We start from the raw sequence: 20,282 nt of genomic DNA on the forward strand, positions 1-20,282 counted from the left end.
AGAGGTCGGTCAACAGTCAGAAACCGCTTACAAGCCTGTGAGGTCTCTTCTTTCCCGCTCTCATCGCCTCCTATGGCCACAACACTCAGGGGTCTGCAGTTTCATCCTTTTGCTATCAGGACATTTACACACTTTTGACATCACAAAATTCTGAATTAAAATACTAAAAAATCCTATTATACCCCCAAAGCCATATATTTTCTGAAAGTAGACACCTGGCATATTGTGAAATGCCACCCAACAATAATGGGTGCCTTTAGTGCTAGCCTTAGGCTAGATGCCAACTTGTGAGGATCTTTTTCTGGTGCCCACCCACCCATTACAACGAATTCTCCAGGATTTTTACTTCTGAGGTCATTAATAGTGATCAATTGATCAGCTAATCCTTTGGACTGCTGTCGCTGTAGGCACCACTGGAAGTTGACAGTGCTGTCAACATTGCAGTGGCCCGGTTTGGTACTGGAGGCACAGCTCTAATTGAAGCTCTGCCTGTACAACCAGACCAATAGATACAGTGCTATCTAATTTAAGCACTGTCCATACTGGCAGCAGTGTCGGGAATCAGCTGATTGGTGGGTATCCCCACCAACCAAATCATAGAATGGTAGAGTTGGAAGGGACCTCCAAGGTCATCGGGTCCAGCCCCCTGCTCAATGCAGGATTCACTAAATCATCCCAGACAGATATTTGTCCAGCCTTTGTTTAAAGACTTCCATTGAAGCAAAACTCACCTCCTCCAGTGGCAACCTGTTCCACTCATTGATCCCCCTCACTGTCTGAAAGTTTTTTTCTAATATCTAATTAGTGTCTCCTCCCTATCCTGAGGCTAGATCATCAATTGTAAAGGTCCTATTTAAATCTATGTGGTTACCTGCAGAACGTAAGGGGGGTGCTGTGTTCCCACCCCCAATCATTATCACTTTTGTCTGCTATTGGACCTTGAATGGAGACGAGCTGTAAAACTACTTCCGAGTACAAAAGTTTTGCTGTTTGAAGAAGACAAAGAAAAACCAGAGACCTTGTTTTCTAATCTCAGGCATTGGAAATACTTAAAATGCATCATGATATTCTCAGACTACTCTGGAAAAAAATCAATTTTTTTCTGCTTTCGTCTTGTTGATGTGGGCATTTTCCAGTGCATCTATGCATGTTAATAAGGTAGTATTTCATCAAGGACATGGCTGGGTATATTAGTGGGTGGAATACATTGCAGTGAATGAACCCAGATGCCACTGACTGCGGTTTCTGGAACTCATCACCTCTGCTGGGCTTAATGCATGTAAAAGCTTTGGAACAATGTCTTAAGCAGACATTAGCCGTTCGGCTTAATGATCTTTGACATGTGATCCGTGATTTACTCATGAAGCAGTGAACCTGCGTGTCCCACATATGCTCTTCAGCTGACATTATTCATTAACGCGCCCAGATAACATTTCTTAGAAAGCATATTGGATTGTTACACGGCAACTACTTTTATGTTACATTTTAAGCGTTATTTGGGTTTCGGCTGATACAAGTCCCTTGGGGATTCTCGCGCTGCTCTACTTATAATAGGTGCAGCACAATGTACGATCGTTGTCTCCTTAGATAATGGCAAATACAAGGACTGGAAACACTTTTTATAGCAATTAGATGAGAGGTAAATTCCATTTTTTATTACATTTATGTCGTTTGTGTTGAAATAATAGTGTTCCATTATTCGCTACTTCATGTGATTTCTATTTGGCTACATTTTACATCTGAGGGTATATATAAAACAAACACCTTAAATAAGCGAGAACTGTTAAGCTGGCCCCCACGCGGGAGGATCCCGTGTCTTCATTTCCTTATAATATGCAATTTATGTAAATGTGCAGCTTTATGGCGCAGTTCTACAAATGATACGCTTATGTGCACAACACAAAGCGGTGCAAAGTAGCGTGAGACATTGATGGCGAACTGCGGAGAGGAGATAAGCTGCCCTTTGTGTCCTTTCACAATGGCACCAAATGCCTTGGAATGAACCTTTGCTTTGGTGATGCAGGGGACACATGGCCGTGTATGACATCTCACCTTTCTCATCGTGAATCATGGAAGCTCTCCGTGTAGAAGGATTTTATTTGCTAGCGCAGTAAATGAGACGGCATCAATAATTAACAGAACTGCTCTGGAAACAAAAAGTCCTCCCATCACGTATCCCAGCCTATGGCATAGTAAAATAAACAAAACCCCATTTTCCTCTCCCCCTGGCATTATGTGCTGTTCACTGTCTGCTCTCACACGATTGTAAGAGGAGGCTAGGATGGTAGAGCAGACGGAAGGGGGTTGGAAGAAACACTCCGGGAGGAGGCTGCAAGTAGAGCCAATGCCACTGCTAAATCTTTCTCTACACTCCTACATGATGAGGTAATGTCCATGTGTGTGTAAGAGACACATAGAAAGCAGGATCACTGTTATTCTCTGTGTAGTGTCTGTAGAACACAGCGCACAGCATAGGCTACTCCCAATATTGTAATGTGAAAACAGAAAAAAAAATAGGACACCAACGCTTCTCAAACGCAACTCACTTGACACAGCATGCAGACACCCCATTTGTGTGCAAATAGGACGTGCTTCAGTCTTTCCGTCTTGCACTATTGGTGAAAGAGGAAAGTCGCCTGTGTAAATGAACCCATAATGGGGTAATACACTACATGAGTTCTAAGAGTGGTGAAAATGCACAGAATTTGTGTGATTTTCTTGGACGTGTAAATATGGTCTTGCATGGCTGATTGTCAAGCTTTTCTAGATACTTGAATTACAAATATCCATATTGGAGCAGGAAAGTGTCAATTTATGATTAAACTGGTTTGTCATTCAGAATCCTTGAAAAATGAACGAAACTGTACTGGAAGTGTCAGGGGAAACTTTGTGTTGGCACACAGAAGGCACTATTACTTTGTAAGGCCACAGAGGGGTCACTATTGCTTTGCAGGAGACAGAGGGGGCACTATTACTTTGTGGAGGCATGCACAGAAGGGTATTGTTACTTTGTGGAGGCACAGAGGGAACACTATTACTTTGTGGAGGTAGAGAGGGCACTAATACTTTGTGGAGGCATGCACGGAAGGGTACTGTTACTTTGTGGATGCTCAGAGGAGGCACTATTACTTTGTGGGGCCACAGAGGGGACACTATTGCTTTGCAGGAGACAGAGGGGGCACTATTACTTTGTGGAGGCATGCATGGAAGGGTATTGTTACTTTGTGGAGCCACAGAGGAGACACTATTACTTTGTGGAGGCACAGAGGGCACTATTACTTTGTGGGAGCACAGAGGGCACCATTACTTTGTGGGGGCATGCACAGAGGGCACTAATGCATTCTGGGAGCACAAAAAAGGATGCTATTACTTCATGGAAGCACAGAGGGGCACTATTACTTGGCACCCAAACTAGTTGTCATTCATCTTTCCCAGAAATACATAAAACAAGAGAACATAGAACAGGCTTTTTCACAGGTGGTTTTATTTTTAGTAGTTAACGCTCTTCACTAATAGAGACCATTAATTCAGAGCTAGATGTTACAATCTGAGCCAGTAGGAACTGTCAGGCGGTATATCACTGCTGTGACTTTCTACTACTCCAAGCATTTGAACATTTCATTCTTGCAGTCGTTCCTTGATTGCTTCAACACTCCGAGTCAACCACCTGCAGATTGCCATTTGTTTTCGCAGTCAATCCTTATCTGAGCCAATGGTCATGGCACAAGGCCAAGCATTAGTTCAACTCCAGCCTGCACTTTCTACTTCGCTCTGTAGACGGGAGCTGACACTAATGGCATCATGTAAGCATCGCCTTTAAAATGATCCTAGCACATACGCCGCCGTCCCCGGACCGCTATCACAATGCATAAACAAGAATGGCTCACTTGCCGTTTGCAATCAAAATAAACATGGATTCGCCACATGAAGAGACGCCGCGCGCCGAACTACTTATCCGCAGACTGTAGTGTTCTTCAAAGCCGACTGTAAAGCACAAGGTTATAGTCTGTTTATACACAATATAAATGAATGGAGCCATTTCACTTTACTAAGCGATTCCATAAAGGAGTCTACAGATTTCTGAAATTGCACCCTAATTTATTGCTAGCTGTAAATGTAAAATACAAGAAGGATGGTTCTTATTGCGACCTGCATAAACAATGTAATCACTCATATAACCAGCGGCGTGATAAACACTAATAATAGCATGAATCCTTCCCATATTAAACGCATGCACTCATTAGATCCTATAATTACATTTGTGGCAGATATTGGTTACGGTTGCGCCAATTACACGCCTACATATTACAGGCGATCAATGCTGGCTATTGTATTTGTTTAGCGTTCAGGAACATTAAGCTAAAAGGGATTTTTGCTGAGCAGAAATTTTGACCGCAGTATTAATTAATTGGATCTGATTGGTTTCTGATTTCTCAAAATAGTGGCAAAATGTTACTTATGTTGTTTGTCATTTATTTTGAGCAAGTTTGTTTCCATTCTGTCAATATATGGGTAATGTCCCATTTACATGGAACAAAAGTCCTCTAGACCAGTGTTCCCCAACCCCAGTCCTCAGGGACCGCCAGCAGGTCATGTTTTTATAGGTGATGTAATTATTGCCGATGCCTCATACATTGCCACAGGTGTTCTTACCATAGGATATCCTGAAAACATGACCTGTTGGTGGTCCCAGAGGACTGGAGGTGGGGACCCCTGCTCTAGACAAGTGCTGATGTCACTGCTAGGTCGTTAGCACTCGTGCAGAGCGTTAGACAGGCAGAGTTCACCGCTGGATTGCAGGCTTGTCACTCAGCACTTTACCTTCTATGTGAAGCGCTGAGCAGCGAGCGTTTACACGGAACGAGAATCCTGCAATTCAGCGATGGTTTTTATGTTGACTGAAAGTCAATGATAACGAATAGTGAGCCTTTTTTTTTTTTTTTTTTTGCATTTACACTGCTCATTTTTGTACATTTATACAAATTTTGAGAGATAATCGTCTTATAAATGGCCCTTAAATGGATAGTGTGCCAATGCCATTGGTAGACATGAAGGTGTTGGACTTTGGAAGACAAACGCGCACAACGCAATCAGAGATGCTTGCTCTAGGATCTCCATTTGGTGGTGACCATAAGAACAGATTTACAAAGCTACTAAACTTTATAAAACTAGTCAACTTTTATACATGGAGTAACAGGGAGCGAGTCTGAGGCAGGTCAATCCCATTATATTACTTACACTATCCTACAAAAAGTACACTCCCTGTATAAAAAAAAATCCTGCCCCTATAAGTATACGTTGCTTGGAGGCACAACCCAGCATGCAGGTCCATCTCAGGCAGATATGTAAATGATGAGAGTTGTGGTGTGATTAGATGAACGGTCTTGCCCTAATAGTGGTTTCACCCTCGCCCTATAAAAGGCTCTTGGAGGCTCCTTGTGTGTAGGAGCTTGTTGACCACTAGACGCCTCTATCACGCAGAGAAGAGATTTCGCCCCGTTACTAGAGTCTGACAGGGGGCGTAACATTGGGATGTGAGCAGCTGGATGGGCGTATCAATGAACTGTCCCCACCGGGCCGTTCTGACCAGATTGTTAGGAGGTGTTTGGACCAGTGGATATCTAAGGGCACACAGGGTAACCGGGCTCAGGACCCCCCTACAGACCACTAGTAGAGAGGAGCGTCTGACCAGACTGTTAGGAGGTATTGGGACCAGTGTATAGGGGCACACAAGGTGACCGGGCTCAGGACCCCCCTACAGACCACCAGTAGAGAGGAGCGTCTGACCAGACTCTTAGGGGGTGTTGGGACCAGTGGATAGGGGCACACAAGGTGACTGGGCTCAGGACACCCCTACAGACCACCAGTAGAGAGGAGCGTCTGACCAGACTGTTAGGAGGTGTTGGGACCAGTGTATAGGGGCACACAAGGTGACCAGGCTCAGGACCCCCCTACAGACCACCAGTAGAGAGGAGCATCTGACCAGACTGTTACGAGGTGTTGGGACCAGTGGATGTGTGAGGGTACGCATAAACGGAGACCAGACTCAAGACGCCCTCAACAGACCACTAGCAAAAAGAGAATTGTTCGACAAGCACAAGTAGCTCCAACTATTTTATTGTCCACCATCCAGAGGCAGGTTGTGCCATTGTTACATGCCCCTGTGCCAGTTCGAACCATTTCCAAGCGCTTGGCTGAAGGACATCTGGTCTCACAGCGCCCATTACATGTAAAGCATCCTCAAATACAGATCAGTAATGTGCTTGAAGAAATAAAAGTCAAGGAGAGCGGCAATCAGTATAGTAAGATGTAACGACTCACCTGGTGCCAGACATGTCACCCTAAGGTGGTCATGTCAGCACCCAGTGTCCCGGTAGGCATATAGCATTTGCTTTATAGATAAATCCAAAATCCACTGAATTCAAATCACTGGAGAGCTGCAGGTTTTACCAAACTCCGTTCCTCATAGAAGGTCGGATAATACAAAGGAAAAGTAAGAAAAAAGCAGTAATCCTGCGCTGCTTATCATTAGAGAGGACCGATTTTAAATATTTCAACGGTCAACCTCAGATTAGACCTCTGACGTCGGTCCCAGGACGCTCTACAGCGTGTCACTCTCGAGGGAAACGTCATCGTCCGTCGCCAAAATGACGCTGTACATTGGAAGCAGGCACACTTCCAGTGACCTTCAGTAAAGGGTATGTAATTAACTTTTGTGCTATTTATACCATGTTTTGTTTATTCTGTTTATGCTTGAGAAAGGCGACCAGTACGCCGAAACGCGTCGCATATTGTTTCGCAAGTATTGCCTGTTTTTTACATGAGGCTGTGACCTCTTCTTGTGCTAATGTGCTTGAAGGAGTTTTCCCATTGTAAAGTAGTCTATCCCAATGTACCTCTTGCCCCCCCAGTAAAAAACCCTGAACTGTGTACCGCCTCCTGATGTAAGCTGGTGATCAAGATTGCAGAGCAGCCGCGTTACAGCGCCGAACAGCAAATTTCCCTTTTCCGCTGATACATTGCAGGCCTTTAACTTCCGGCCAGGGCAATGTACTAGTGATGTAACTGCTGAACCCGCGGTCATCTCAGATCCTCTGGGCATACGGGCAATACTTTACTCGGTAAAGTGGGGAATCGGGCAGGAGTAGCACTGGCATAGAAGCGGGGAATGACTCCGCAGGCCGGAAGAGGATGCACCGCCATTACTGTGCATGTAAACTAAAATTAGGAGCTGACCATCGGTCACAAGGTGCGCTCTATAGCGATAATAAGCTTGTAATTTACATTCTGGAGCACATCTAAGGCTGCAACGTAGAATTAGACATGCAATGACAAATCCCTTTTAACCCGTTAGAGACAGAAATACGGCTTTTTACTGACCTCATTAATGGGCTTTAAACCTGCACATACCTCTATTTAATGCAGTGGCTTAGCCGACTACTGACAGCCAGAAACCTCAGATCCTGGCAGTTTAACCCCTTACATGCCACACTCAATAGCACCTGCAGCATGTAAGCAGATGACAGAGGAAGGGGAAACCTTTTGTCATCCGTCGGTATCCTGCAATGCAAATGCAAAGTCCCAAAGGATTCTCATGGCAGCCGGAAGCCTGACAAAGGTCTCAATGTCTGCCATATAACTCAGCCTATTAGGCCCCGCCTCCTGTAGTCTAATCGGCTGCTGCCGTAGGCTTAGTAGAATACGCTACGTAAGTAATGCAGTGTACTATTCTAGCGATCGAACAACTGCATCTTCATGTCCCCTTCAGGGACTAAAAAAATAGTGTCGAAAAACGAAATAAAGTTTAATTTAAAGAAAAGATCCAAATTTTAAATGGATAAAATACCAAGAAACTGTTAAAAAAAAAAGGCATCACATAATAGGTATTACTGCATTCGCAACGACAGACAATGAAAATATTCTTTTATCTCGCATGGTGAACGGCATGAAAATAGTTTTTAAAAAGTTATGCCGGAATTACTATTTTTCTTTTGTTTGCTTCCCACAAAATACAATAAAAATCAATGCAAAAGTCACATGGACCTCAATCCGGTACCAATAAAAAACTACAACTTGTCCCAGTAAAAACAAGCCCTCATTCGGCTATGTCAGCGACTCATGTCTCTTGCAATGTGATGATGGAAATCACTCGGTGTTTAAAGCACAAAATCGGCTGGTCTCTAAGGGGTTAACACAACGACAGTTTTGTATTGGATGGTAAAAATGCCACCCATCAGCACCCTGAAACGTGATTGCGAGGTATCAATGGGTTCTCTTGGCAGCCAGATGCCTAACTCAGCCTGCCAGACCTTGCCTCAGGCAGAGCCTAGTGCGCTGTTGTCATAGGCTGAGCAGAATGCACTGCATAAGTAATGCAGTGTACTATCCTAAGACTGCATCTTCAAGTTCCCTTCAGGGACTAAAAATAATATAAAAAAAGATCAATACAGTTTTATTCAAAGGAAAAAAAAATCCAGGCAACGAATATATATTTTTCCCACAAAAACCTATTTTAAATGGATAAAAAAAATGAATAAAATACCAAATTTATTTATTTCTTTTTTTTTAAACCACCCCTAGACGGTGAATATATTTTGTTATTTATCGCACCTGGTGAACACCCTGAAATTAACTTTAAAAATGAATGCTGGAATTGCTATTTTTCAGTTTCCAGCAATCTGCCGGCGTGACGTGGTGCAGAGTTTATACTGCCTGGTATATTTAGCATGCTGCACACCGGGGCACGCTGGGTCAAGAACAACAGAAAAAGGTTATCTTCAAAGAAGGAAACTGGGACACCTCTGAGCGTGAAGCCTGCCGAATCGCTCAACGAGATGGAAGAGGACAATGCCGAAGAGTTAATAATGATGTTCTTACGGCGGCCGTCTCCTCCAATCAGAGTGGAGATTGCTCAGACTTCATACTGTATTCTCTTCGGCACTAATATGGGGGGCATAAACTGCTGTAAAGACAAGAATGTGCACAAGAGAGAGCAGGGGAAGCTAAAGCCCCTTCTACACGGGCTGACTGTCCAGCACTTCAGTGGCAGTAGCCGTCTTAAGCCCCATTTACACAGGACTGATGTCGGCCAAACAATTCCGACACTCATCCCCGCATGTACTTACTGCCATGTTGCTGCACAGGAGCTAGTATCACTGGCTCACAGCGGAGAGGCTGCAGGAGATTTCTCTCCTCGCTCTCCTCTCCATTCTCTTAACACAGCGGCCGTTCAGTACTGAACAGCTGCTATGTACACTGAGCGATCATCGCTCAGCTTATCTTTCATCATTTAGGCGGCATTAAATCCTGAAGAATGATCGTTCAGCGTAAATAGCATCCTTTCAGTATAGAACGGCCGCTGTGTTAAGTGAATGGAGAGGGGCGGGGGAGCGCGAGAAGTGAAATCTCCTCCAGCCGGCCCAGCCCCCTGCTGGCCGCTCTGTGAGTCGCTCCTGTGTAACAGCACGGGAACGAGTACACACAGGGACAAGTGTCAGACGTAGTTTGCCTAACATTTGTCCCATGTAAATGAACATTTGTCCCATGTAAATGGGGCTTTAGCGGTGATAGTGCCTGTGCCTTTATAAAGGAGCGATCACGGCTCAGTTTATGGAGGTGGATAGGTCCAAAGATCATTCTATCCCACTCACCTCCATTCACAGTAAACAGGCCATCATTTATAGATGAATGACTGCATGTTTACATAGAACAATGTGGCAGCAGACCAACTATCACTTTTAGGTCTGCATGGAAGATCCGATCCCTGATTTATTGCTGATCGTTCTCCGATTGCATGTGTTCACACTGCACAGCTATCATACAAACCGCCCGAGCAACTTGCATGGCAATTGTGCCTCGTAAAAGGGGCGTAAGCCATCAGTCCAGCCTCAAGGATAGATCTCGCATCGAGACTTAGGCCTAGTGCCCACGGCCGTGACGGGCTCTGCAAGCGGAATTCCGCAGCCGAGTTTGTCACGGCGCTCCCCCAGAGACCCGATACTCGCGTCCGGATCTGCTGCCTGATTGCCTGCATCCCATACCGGCGTGCATGAGCAGTACAGCGCATGACGCGCCGGCAGCGTCGCATGACGCGCCGGCAGCGTCACGTGCTACAACGGAAGATAGCGTGACGGACAGCTTCCATTGTCTGCAATGGCAGCCATCCGCACATACGCCCGCGGCAAATAGAACGTGCCGCGGGTGAGTACAGGTGAATTCATCGGGCGGAATTCCGCACTGTGAGCACTGAGCTATTAGGTTCAATAGAACCTTATAGCTGCGGGGCAACGCCGCGGATTTCCGCCGTATGACACGCAGCGGAAACTCGCTCGTGGGAATTAGGCCTTAGGGCCCTATTACACTGAACAATTAACATTCATACCCTCACTGGGTCGCAGGAATCTGAATGATAAATCTTTCAGTGTGAATGCCGCCTATAACTGAACTACAAACAGAATTTTTTTCGTCATTCAGTTTCTGCAGGCATACAAATCAGACGGCAGTTGGCCGTGTAAACAGGCAATCATTCATCTATGAATGACAGCCTGTTTATTGTGAATGGAGGCGGACGGGCGAAAGCTCCAGCGCCTGCCATTCGTCTCATGTAAAAGGATGAATGTCAGACGCTTAAGCTACAGTATCTATATAGTGATATGGAAAACCTGCAGAAGACAAAAGGTGCAACATTAGTCAAACCCTGCGCCAAAAATGATGACAGCCCAAAATACACACATTTCAGTAAAAAAAAAATACCCGCCAAAAGGGTCTATAACCTTTATAGCATGTGTGATATGTTATACTTATATACAGCAGTGTGTATTAGCCTTCACATCCAATGTCTACAACAATGCTTTACATTTACTGCTCCGTTAAAGGGTTTGTCAGCTTTAGGCCCAATGCCCACAGACAGATCTTCCCTGCGGAATTCGTTGCCATACGCCCGCCGCGAATTCTGCAGCAATGTCTGTCCTTAGACATGCTAGGCTAAAAGATTCTCCTCTGCCCACGAGCGGAAATCAACTGCGATTTTCCGCTCGCAGGGGAGAATCGCAGCATGTTCTATTCTGTGCAGAAAATCGCACGGACGGCTTCCATTGCAGTCAATGGAGGCCGTCCGTCCAGTGATGCTTCCGCAGTGAGCACAGTGGAAGTATCGTGGGAATCCGCGTCGAAGCACAGTGCCGGCGCGTCATGTGCTGCACTGCGCATGCGCACCAACCAAGACACTCGCAGCGGATCCGGACAGGTGAGTATAAGGTCTCTGCGGGGCGCCAGGTCTGATTCCGCTGCGAGATTTCACAGTTGGAATCTGACCCGGCCGTGGGCATGAAGCCTTAAAGGGCCATTGCAGAAAAAACATATTTTTTCATCTCCGCCCCTTCATCTAATTGCCTGTAACACTCTGGAAATCTTCTCTATAGATTGCATAACTTCCATGCAGTGCATCCTGCGGTCTGATGCTTAGCAGGCACCGTCTGCATGGTGAGAGTTTTGCTTTCACTTTCACCTCAATCACATGATCCATAGCTAGAGGCTATACCATTTCTGTCTGCTGAGTGGACAGTTAAATTATCATTACCTTCTATATTCACCTAAATAAGCTACAGATAGTAGAAATACAATCAGGAGGATGAGCTGTGATCTCCTTTATTATAACCATGTGACAGAAGTTGTGTGATCATCATCAATAACTGTGATAGAAGTGCCTGTGTCCCCCTCTAAGCAGTTTCAGACTGAGAAACTGAGCACATAAACCCAAGTAAATCTGAGATGGTCAGAATTGAGATCACATGATCACATGACCACCTGAGAAGAAAGAGGTCAGGAGTTTCAGAAAAAAAAAAATCACCAGAGTGGTTACATATATAAGTTTTAACAATATGCAAATCGACTCTCCCCCATAAAGAAAAAAGCTGTTTCTCTAATGCCTATAGGTAACTACAATATAATTCAATGTCTGATGGGTAGCTTCTTTAGCTTCCTTCTGAAAGATAACTAATATGCATACTTTTCCCAGAAAGCATTGCCTTAAAGACACCCTACACCAGCTGAATCCCCAGAAGGAGAACCAGTACCTCCAAGAGCTGCTGAAAACATCACACGGACTTGTGCTGAGAGGCTAAATCCGCGGCCTTACATTTGCATATCTATAGCAAAAGTGCATATTTTGGCTTTTAGAAGCAGAATCCATAAAGAAAAATCCCAGTTGGATTCCGCTGTGTAAACATAGCCTTAAAGGTGTACCAAGATGGCCTCCCTTGTTCATAGAGCAACGTCCCCTGCTCAGAACCCCCCGTGTCCCGGGACGGAGAATCGTTCAGAAGGAACAAACCTTCTGTCGTGTTAGACTGGATGTAGCTTCTCCGGGGAGCGGGGCGATCAGCTGATCGCCAAGAAGCGGGCGTTCTCAACGAGGTTGTGTGTCTTGGCACTAGCCCTTTAATGAATATCTCTTCATTGATGCAGCTGCACCCGGCTCCCACCGCGCTGCATATATTTTCTTCTAACCAAATCAATTACCGAGTTCAATTATATTTCATTTTGTAGCAGAAATGAAAGCGCGATAAGTTGCTTACGGATGCAGCAGATATGTCATCATCACTTTCACTTTTACAAGCCTCATTTTACATCGCTAACCAGAGAGAAGCGCCTGACAAGTGATGACTTGTCACTTTCCACCTAGAGGTGCTGCTGCCCGCTGTGACAGCTCCCTGATGCGCTGCCAGGCTCAGGAAGCCATCTGAGGTAACATTACATTTAAATACGCAGAATTCTATGTACTAGAACCGAGACGATCCATGCATAATTGACTGCTTAGGAAACAAGTAGGATGTGGTACAATGTATTTGTGCCGCTGCAGCTGGAAGTATATATAGATTTGTTGCAGGCGCTTCACTTTGCCATCAATTATACCTACACGCAGCTGGAACGCGTTACAAGGGGTTTAGCGGAAGAAGGATTTTCAGATTACTTTCTAACTTCAAGAAAAACTCCTGAAGGTAAAAATGTTCCCTGCGCTCAGCTCCCAGCCACCTAAAATCATTGCAGCCTAGCTGCAATACCAGACATGACCAGGCACAGGAGTGGCGCTGTTTCTGGGGAGCCAATAAAAAGGAGGACATCGTTTCTCCTGATCTCATACAACTTTTTGTCACAGTATTAGTTCCAAGTCACCATCTTTCTTTCCCTGGCAGTTGAGACTATATATCAATGACTAAAATGTATTCACCAAAGGACTCCATTGAATAATTTCAATGTGAATATTTATTTTAAGCGATATTCCAGTTACGGGAGAGTTGTTTTTTAAGTTTTTACCCATCTGTCGGATGGGTGAAAATTGATAGATCGGTGTGGGTCAACAGCTGGGATCTCCACCGATCCTGAGCACGGAGGTCCCATTTCTCTTGTCCTCCCATCTGGGTGACTACTCCCACCCGCAGTGACGTCACTGAATAGAGCGCAGGTTACACTTGTGCAGCCGCCACTCTATTCATTTCAATGGGACTGATGGAAATAGCAGAGCGCTATTGGTGTAGACCCAAAGAAAATGAATGGAGTAGCACTGCACATGTGCGACCACTGTTCTATCCAGGGTTCTCCTCACTGCGGGGGGGCTGCAGCATGGAGGGAAGGTGAAACAGGATCAGTGGACCCTGCAGTGGGACCCCACTGATCTATTAGTTTTTACCGATCCAGTGAATGCGTGAAAACCTGGAATAACATCCCGTAACCTGAATGCCCCTTTAAGAGGAGCATCTATATTGTTTAATATTTGGGGATTTTCCTATATGTTTTATTTAATTTTTTCCAATATACTGTACCTTGTTGAAAAAGAAGAGTTTTTCTTTTTACCTTATTAGTATTTTGTGCAAATGACTCAATTGCCCAAAGCAATCTGGCGGTTTTCCTTACAGGGGGTCCCCTGGCATGCTGCCCACAGTACTCCCATAACCCCCTGGGGTAGCGTGCAATGCCTGAGCCACAAGATCTCGTTAGTGAAATAATGTGGCTCTAGCACTGCATGGCACTGGAGGGTTATGGAAGCCGGGCATGCCAGGAACCCCTTAGCCAAAACCCCCTTGTTACAGGCAAAGGTCCTAGATAAAGAACATAAAGTCCAAAATGTTGCTACATTAACCAATAAAGTTATAATGAGTACCCAAAAAGTCAATAGTTCTGCCTATTTTGAGAGTGTTAATGCCTCCTATCTAACGCGTACGGGCAACAGAATAAGTAAGCCTGTAAACCAGACAGCAGAAAAATATGCAGTCTTGATCTAAATTTACGTAAATAAGAATTTATTCCGGGAACCTTGTATTTATCACACAGCGAGAAGCCGCGAGTCCCATCTTTATATGTACAGACGCTTCATCGTGACCTTTCGGCCCGCAGCGAAAGGTGTTACTGATGTAGAAAAACGCGGTGTTTTCTTCCAAGAACTGTGCCTTGTGGAGGTCTGCCGACGTCTTTAGGAGATGGCTGTGTAAATTATCCGTCTACCCGTTATTACAAGAATGTGGGCTGCTGAAAGCCGACACGTTGTAGGCGCTCTTCAAATGAGGATTTATCTAAGGAACGAGTGTTTATCCACTCAGACTGAAATATGAATCAAAGGCAATTACTAAAAAGGTCATTTCCCGTATGGAAGTTGTCTATTTAGAGCTCGGAATAAGTGTCAATAGTTTTTATTTACCGACCGCGCAGAATGAGAACATAAAAGCACGTTCTTCTGGAGCTACCGCTGCCAATTTCCCGGAGACAAAGGCCGACGCGACTGACACAAAATTAATCTCACTTTTGCTTCTAAGATGCCAAAATCAAAGTTTCGAAAACATCTGAAAAGCATATCGAATAAAATCAAGAAAAGGGGATCAACAAAAGGTTCATAGCGCTACACGTCTGAGAATTGACAGGGATGAAGCGAAGCTCCACTTATAGAGTCGCTTCAAAGAATTTATTATTACTGAAGACAGAAGGTTCACAGTCTCCGGGGTTGTTCGGGAGACTTTATTGGCAGACATAGATGTTTTACAATAGCTTGTACTCTGCAATCTACTAACAGTCTGTAGTCTGAAGATGAATCTCCAACCTTGAGAGAGTTTGGGTGGTCTCACACCTGCATCAGAGGTTCTGCTTCCCGTTGGGTGAGCAGGGAAGGGGAATCCCTTTGGCCGAATCGCTCCATCTTAGCCGAACAGACCCTGTTGACTATAATGGGGTCCGTTTGGTTTCGGCTTCGCTGCCTGGCTTCCAGTATATTGTGCCGGATCTGCGACAGAACCACTAACCGGAGGTTCCGACACAGATGTGAAACCACCCTAATAAGGCCTCCTTCCCACGAACGGATTTCCGCCGCGTAATTCGCGGCGAAAATCCGCTGCGTTGCCCGCAGCTATTAGGTTCTATTGAACCTAATAGCACAATGCTCACGATGCGTAATTCCAGCGCGGAATTACGCACCGCGATTTCTCCCGTCCTCACCCGCAGCATGCTCTATTTTCTGCGGGTGAGGACGGGCTGTACGCACTGACGGCTTCCATTGCAGTCAATGGAAGCCGTCCGTTCACGCTATCTCCCGCTGTAACCAGCGGGAGATAGCGTGAAAAAACGCTTTCCCGCCCACCGCCGCGCGTCATCTGACGCCAAATGACGCGGCCGGCCGCGTCACGTGACACGCTCGGTGACGCGGCGGTGGTGGGCGGTGACGGGCGGTGACGCGGCGGTGGTGGGCGGGGAAGCGATTTCACGCTATCTCCCGCAGGTAAGTATAGGGGCTCTGGGGGGCGCCGTGACGGGCTTCACTGCGTAATATTACGCGGCGGACCCCGTCACGCTCGTGGGAAGGAAGGGTTAATGAATGAAGAATACGAACAGTCAAGTGCTCTTGGTAGAGCTTCACTTTAATGACATTAAAAGCACACAATATCAACTAAATGTAGGACAAATATAAAGTGGATCGACAAAAACAGGATTCGGAATCTAGCAAAGTAACAGGTAAGCCGAAACAGACATTTATTTTTTAAAGCGAGGCTTCCCTTATTACACAAAATTGAGTAAACGTTTAATACTCTTGTATCAAAAAGTACAAAAGTATTATAGAGGCGACACCTTTATTGGCTAACCAGGAAAATTACACATGCAAGGTTTCGAGGTAATTTAAAGCCCCTTCATCAGGCTTATCAGATCATAAGAGGGAACATATTTATACATAACAGATCAGAGACGATGTGATTAGTTTACATGTAAAACAGACAGGAATAGCACAGCATTGGACTAATGATGAACTAGTTCTACAACTGAGGTTTGTGTGTAAAGGCCCATTTACACGCAACGGTTATCACTCAAAATTAGTTAAAGCGCTGGTTTTGAGCAATAATCGTTGTATGTAAATGCTACCATTGTGCACTTTTTATCTGAGCAATGATTGTTAGGTGTGTTCAAAATCCATCATTCAGACTGCACTCTGGAAGCAGGAGATAACATTGTATTCTCTCCACAGCCCATGTGAGAAAATAAACCATATACTGTTATCTCCATGGAAGCTAGAGATTACATTGTATTCTCTTAGCAGCCTTTGGTTGAACAATAGAGCTAATTGCAGAGCTCAGACCATCTGCTGAGTTCTGCAACAGCTCCTGGAGGCTCATTTGCATTAGTGCCTATTAGTGCTTTATGCAAAACGATCGCCGATCTTTCAATCATTTGAAAGATTATCTTTATGTGTAAATAGACATTAACCCTTTGCAATCCAATTTTGGATTCAGCGTTTCCTAGGGGACTTTCTCTTTCTGCCACTATACAATGGCGCCATCTGCTGGCTAGAGACAGTACTGCAGTATAGGACATGCTGGAGAGGCCCCTGACAATAGAGCAGTACATCCTTCAATCAGAATGTCTTTAGACGTCAGAGGGTGGATTGGAAAGGGTTAAGATGAAAGAGGGAGGGATGATGATAGGGTACATCACCAATTAAGCTGATGGGTGTGAAGTGTCCCTTTACGTAGACATATAGTCCGGGGCATCACTGTTTAATGGATCTAAACGTTTTGGTAGGTGAAGGACAGAAAAATATGTGATTTTAAACTGCTGGGGACTTTCCAGACATTAGGATATGGTCTCAACATTACCCCGGGCTATATGCCTCCGTAACTGGACACTTCACACCCATCAGCTTAATTGGTGACATCCTCAATCATCACCTCCCCCTCTTTCACATTCTACACAAACCCTAGGGCTGTTTTAGACAGACAGATTTATCATTTTAATGAGTGACAGATGTCCCCTCTAGCTCCTTCGCTCTCGTGTGCTCTGTTTAGACAGGCAGATACATCGTTGGCTCGTTCAAATGAGAAATCACTCAGAATCGTTCAATCGGTCACATTCGCAAGATAAGTGAACAGGAAGGACTGAACGAGCGCTGATTAAACCGAACGGTGAGCGAACGAGTAAACAATGATTTTTATGCTGCATAAAATGAACGACGAACGAAAAGTGAACGATATCGGCCATTCGCTCACATTTAAACTGAACTATCATTCACTTTCGCTCGTTTCAATGATAATTGTTCCATCTAAAAGCACGTTTAGTGTTCGATTAGTTTATCATTGGACGACTGCTGTGCTTTTCCTTCCATTCGTTATCCTGTTTTAAATGTAAGTTAATCACATCATCTCTGATCTGTTGTGTACAAATATGTTTCCCTGATGAAGGGGCATTAAATATCCTCAAAACCTTGCATATATCATTTTTTCCGATTAGCCAATAAAGGCATTGCCTCTATAATACTATTGTCTTTTTACACAAGAGTATTTATTAGAGATGAGCGAACACGTTCGGCTCCGCCCCTTTTTCGCCCGAACACCGAACTTTGCGAACACTTCAGTGTTCGGGCGAAAAAGTTCGGGGGCCGCCGTGGCAGCGCGGGGGGGTGCGGCGGGGAGTGGGGGGGAGAGGGAGAGAGAGAGGGCTCCCCCCTGTTCCCCGCTACTGCCGCCCGCGCCGCCGCGCATCTCCCCGCCCCCCGGCGGCACCCGGACACTTACGCGCGAACACTGCAGTGTTCGGCAAAGCCGGTGTCCGGGTGCGGATGTGTCCGTAACGGACACGTTCGCTCATCCCTAGTATTTATCATTATTGAGATTTTTCCAGTAACACGGTACCTCGGGATTTTTCTCTACATCTACACAAAATGTAGTCATTTGCAACTTATATCTCCTTGCTGCCTTGCATTGCAATCTGTAGCAAAAAGCAATAAACAATATACAATTCTAATTCACAAACTGTATCTTAGTGTAGTCAGAACCCCTCTGTATGAAGTGTTCTGTTCCACAGTGATGAAGTCCAATTGGCAGCTATAGGGTGCATTTTGGATCAGACCACTGAGCACAGATAATGAGGGGTTCTGACTACACTAAGAATCTGCAGTCAATTACTTGAATTATCAAGAATTATATTTAAAAAATTGTATGTTCAGTCAAATGTGAACCTGACACTTCAAACAAGCAGCTTTTCAAAATCACCAAACCAATCCGTCTTTCTGCATCCTCACTAACCAACTCTACATGCAGAATTGTCATATTAATCTGACTATACCATTACTGCCATTACTCCAGAAAGCCAACATTTAATATAGCATTGCCCCAATTATTACATTTGCAATATATTAAAAGAGCAAATAAAGTAAACTTAGACAGGAGGAAAATATCACTGAGGTGACATATAATAGTGATCTAAAAGAGCAATGTATATAAAACAATAACAGACCAAACGGGCAACCATGCAGTAGGACGAGTGAAAGTTTATACCAATTCAATGACCAGTTTGCAGACTAGACGAGACACTGAATTGCGACTAGCTCTGGCATCTTACGTTGGGTTCACATCAACTGATTAGTGCTATGATCAGACCAACAATGACCGATTTTAACAATAGATATAAAAAAAGGTCATAATAATGGACTCCTCCAGACACAATCATTTCATGACCCACAGAAGAACGTTCCTGGTCTGATGGCGGTATAAGGCTCCCTCTGAGCTCCATATTAGTGAAATACCACCGCCATCGTTTCTGACCAACGACATAATCCACTACCGGTGTTATGTGGCCTTAGGCAGACGAAAGCTGGGCAACGTTACCATGACCATCATAAGCAGCATTCTGCAAACAACATAACATGTGACTTACCTGCAGTTTGGAGGAGGATCCAGTGTTATTTCCGCAAGTTCTTTCTGAATTCTGAAAAGTAAAAAAGAATCCCGTCATATAGGGCTGCGCTTGAAGAGGTTGTTCCACGAAATTAGCTTATCCTCTATCCTGAAGATAGAGGATAAGTATCTAGTCTTTGGGGTCCAAATGATCAAAGGGTCACGAGTGTCCCAAAATGTAATAATAATAATCTTTATTTGTATAGCGCCAACTTATTCCGCAGCGCTTTAAGCATGGGAGAACACAGACAATACAACAATTACATGTGATATACATGCAGTTTGAAACAAACGGGGTGGGACTGATATAGGAGGTACAAGGTGGAGAGATAAGGCATGGGGGAACACAGGCAGTATAGGAGTTACATGTGGAAATCAGTTATTAGGAAGCAAACGGGGGGGGCAGTAGGGAGGTGCAGGGGTAGAGGTTGTACGCGATAGGCAGGGTGGAAAGTGTGGGGAGCCAAAGGGAGGGGCAGGTGGACTAGGTCAGAAGGTTTGGTATGCCTTCCTGAAGAGGTGCGGTTTTAAGGCATGCCTGACGTTTAGTGCATCAGGGATTGTCCGAATGCCTTGCGGTAGAGCGTTCCAGAGGATGGGTGCTGCTCTGGTGAAGTCCTGGAGGCGAGCATGTCAGGTTCGTATTAGAGGGGTGTTTAGTCTGAGTGTGTTAGCGGATCGGAGTGTGCGGGCTGGGTGATGTAGGGACCGGAGGAAGATGTATGGTGGCGCGGCACCATGGAGAGCTTTGTGGGTGACGGCGATGTAGTGGTAGTTACAAGTACCTGCTTATACCCCACCTCCTAGGCTTCCATCAGTAGTAACGTCCCCTATGCTTCCATCAGTAGTAATGCTCCCTATGCTTCATCAACAGTAATGCCCCCTACACTTTCATCAGTAGTAACATCCTCTATGCCCCAATCAGCAGTAATGCCCCCTATACTACCATCAGCAGTAACGCCCCCTATACTACCATCAGCAGTAACGCCCCCTATACTACCATCAGCAGTAACGCCCCCTATACTACCATCAGCAGTAACGCCCCCTATACTACCATCAGCAGTAATGCGCCCTATACTA

At 45.1% G+C, this 20,282-nt stretch overlaps 1 protein-coding gene across 1 annotated transcript in view; it reads right to left on the reverse strand.

Moving 5' to 3' along the window:
- LOC136586736 (ubiquitin-conjugating enzyme E2 E2) overlaps positions 1–20,282 on the reverse strand; it is a 211,902-nt gene that overhangs the window by 141,483 nt on the left and 50,137 nt on the right. The window contains exon 3 of the mRNA XM_066584931.1: positions 19,183–19,233. Within this exon, the coding sequence (XP_066441028.1) occupies positions 19,183–19,233 (51 nt within the window). The remainder of the gene's footprint in view (positions 1–19,182; positions 19,234–20,282) is intronic.

The sequence above is a fragment of the Eleutherodactylus coqui genome, chromosome 12, assembly GCF_035609145.1.
Source record: "Eleutherodactylus coqui strain aEleCoq1 chromosome 12, aEleCoq1.hap1, whole genome shotgun sequence".
In the NCBI taxonomy this organism is placed as follows: Eukaryota; Metazoa; Chordata; class Amphibia; order Anura; family Eleutherodactylidae; genus Eleutherodactylus; species Eleutherodactylus coqui.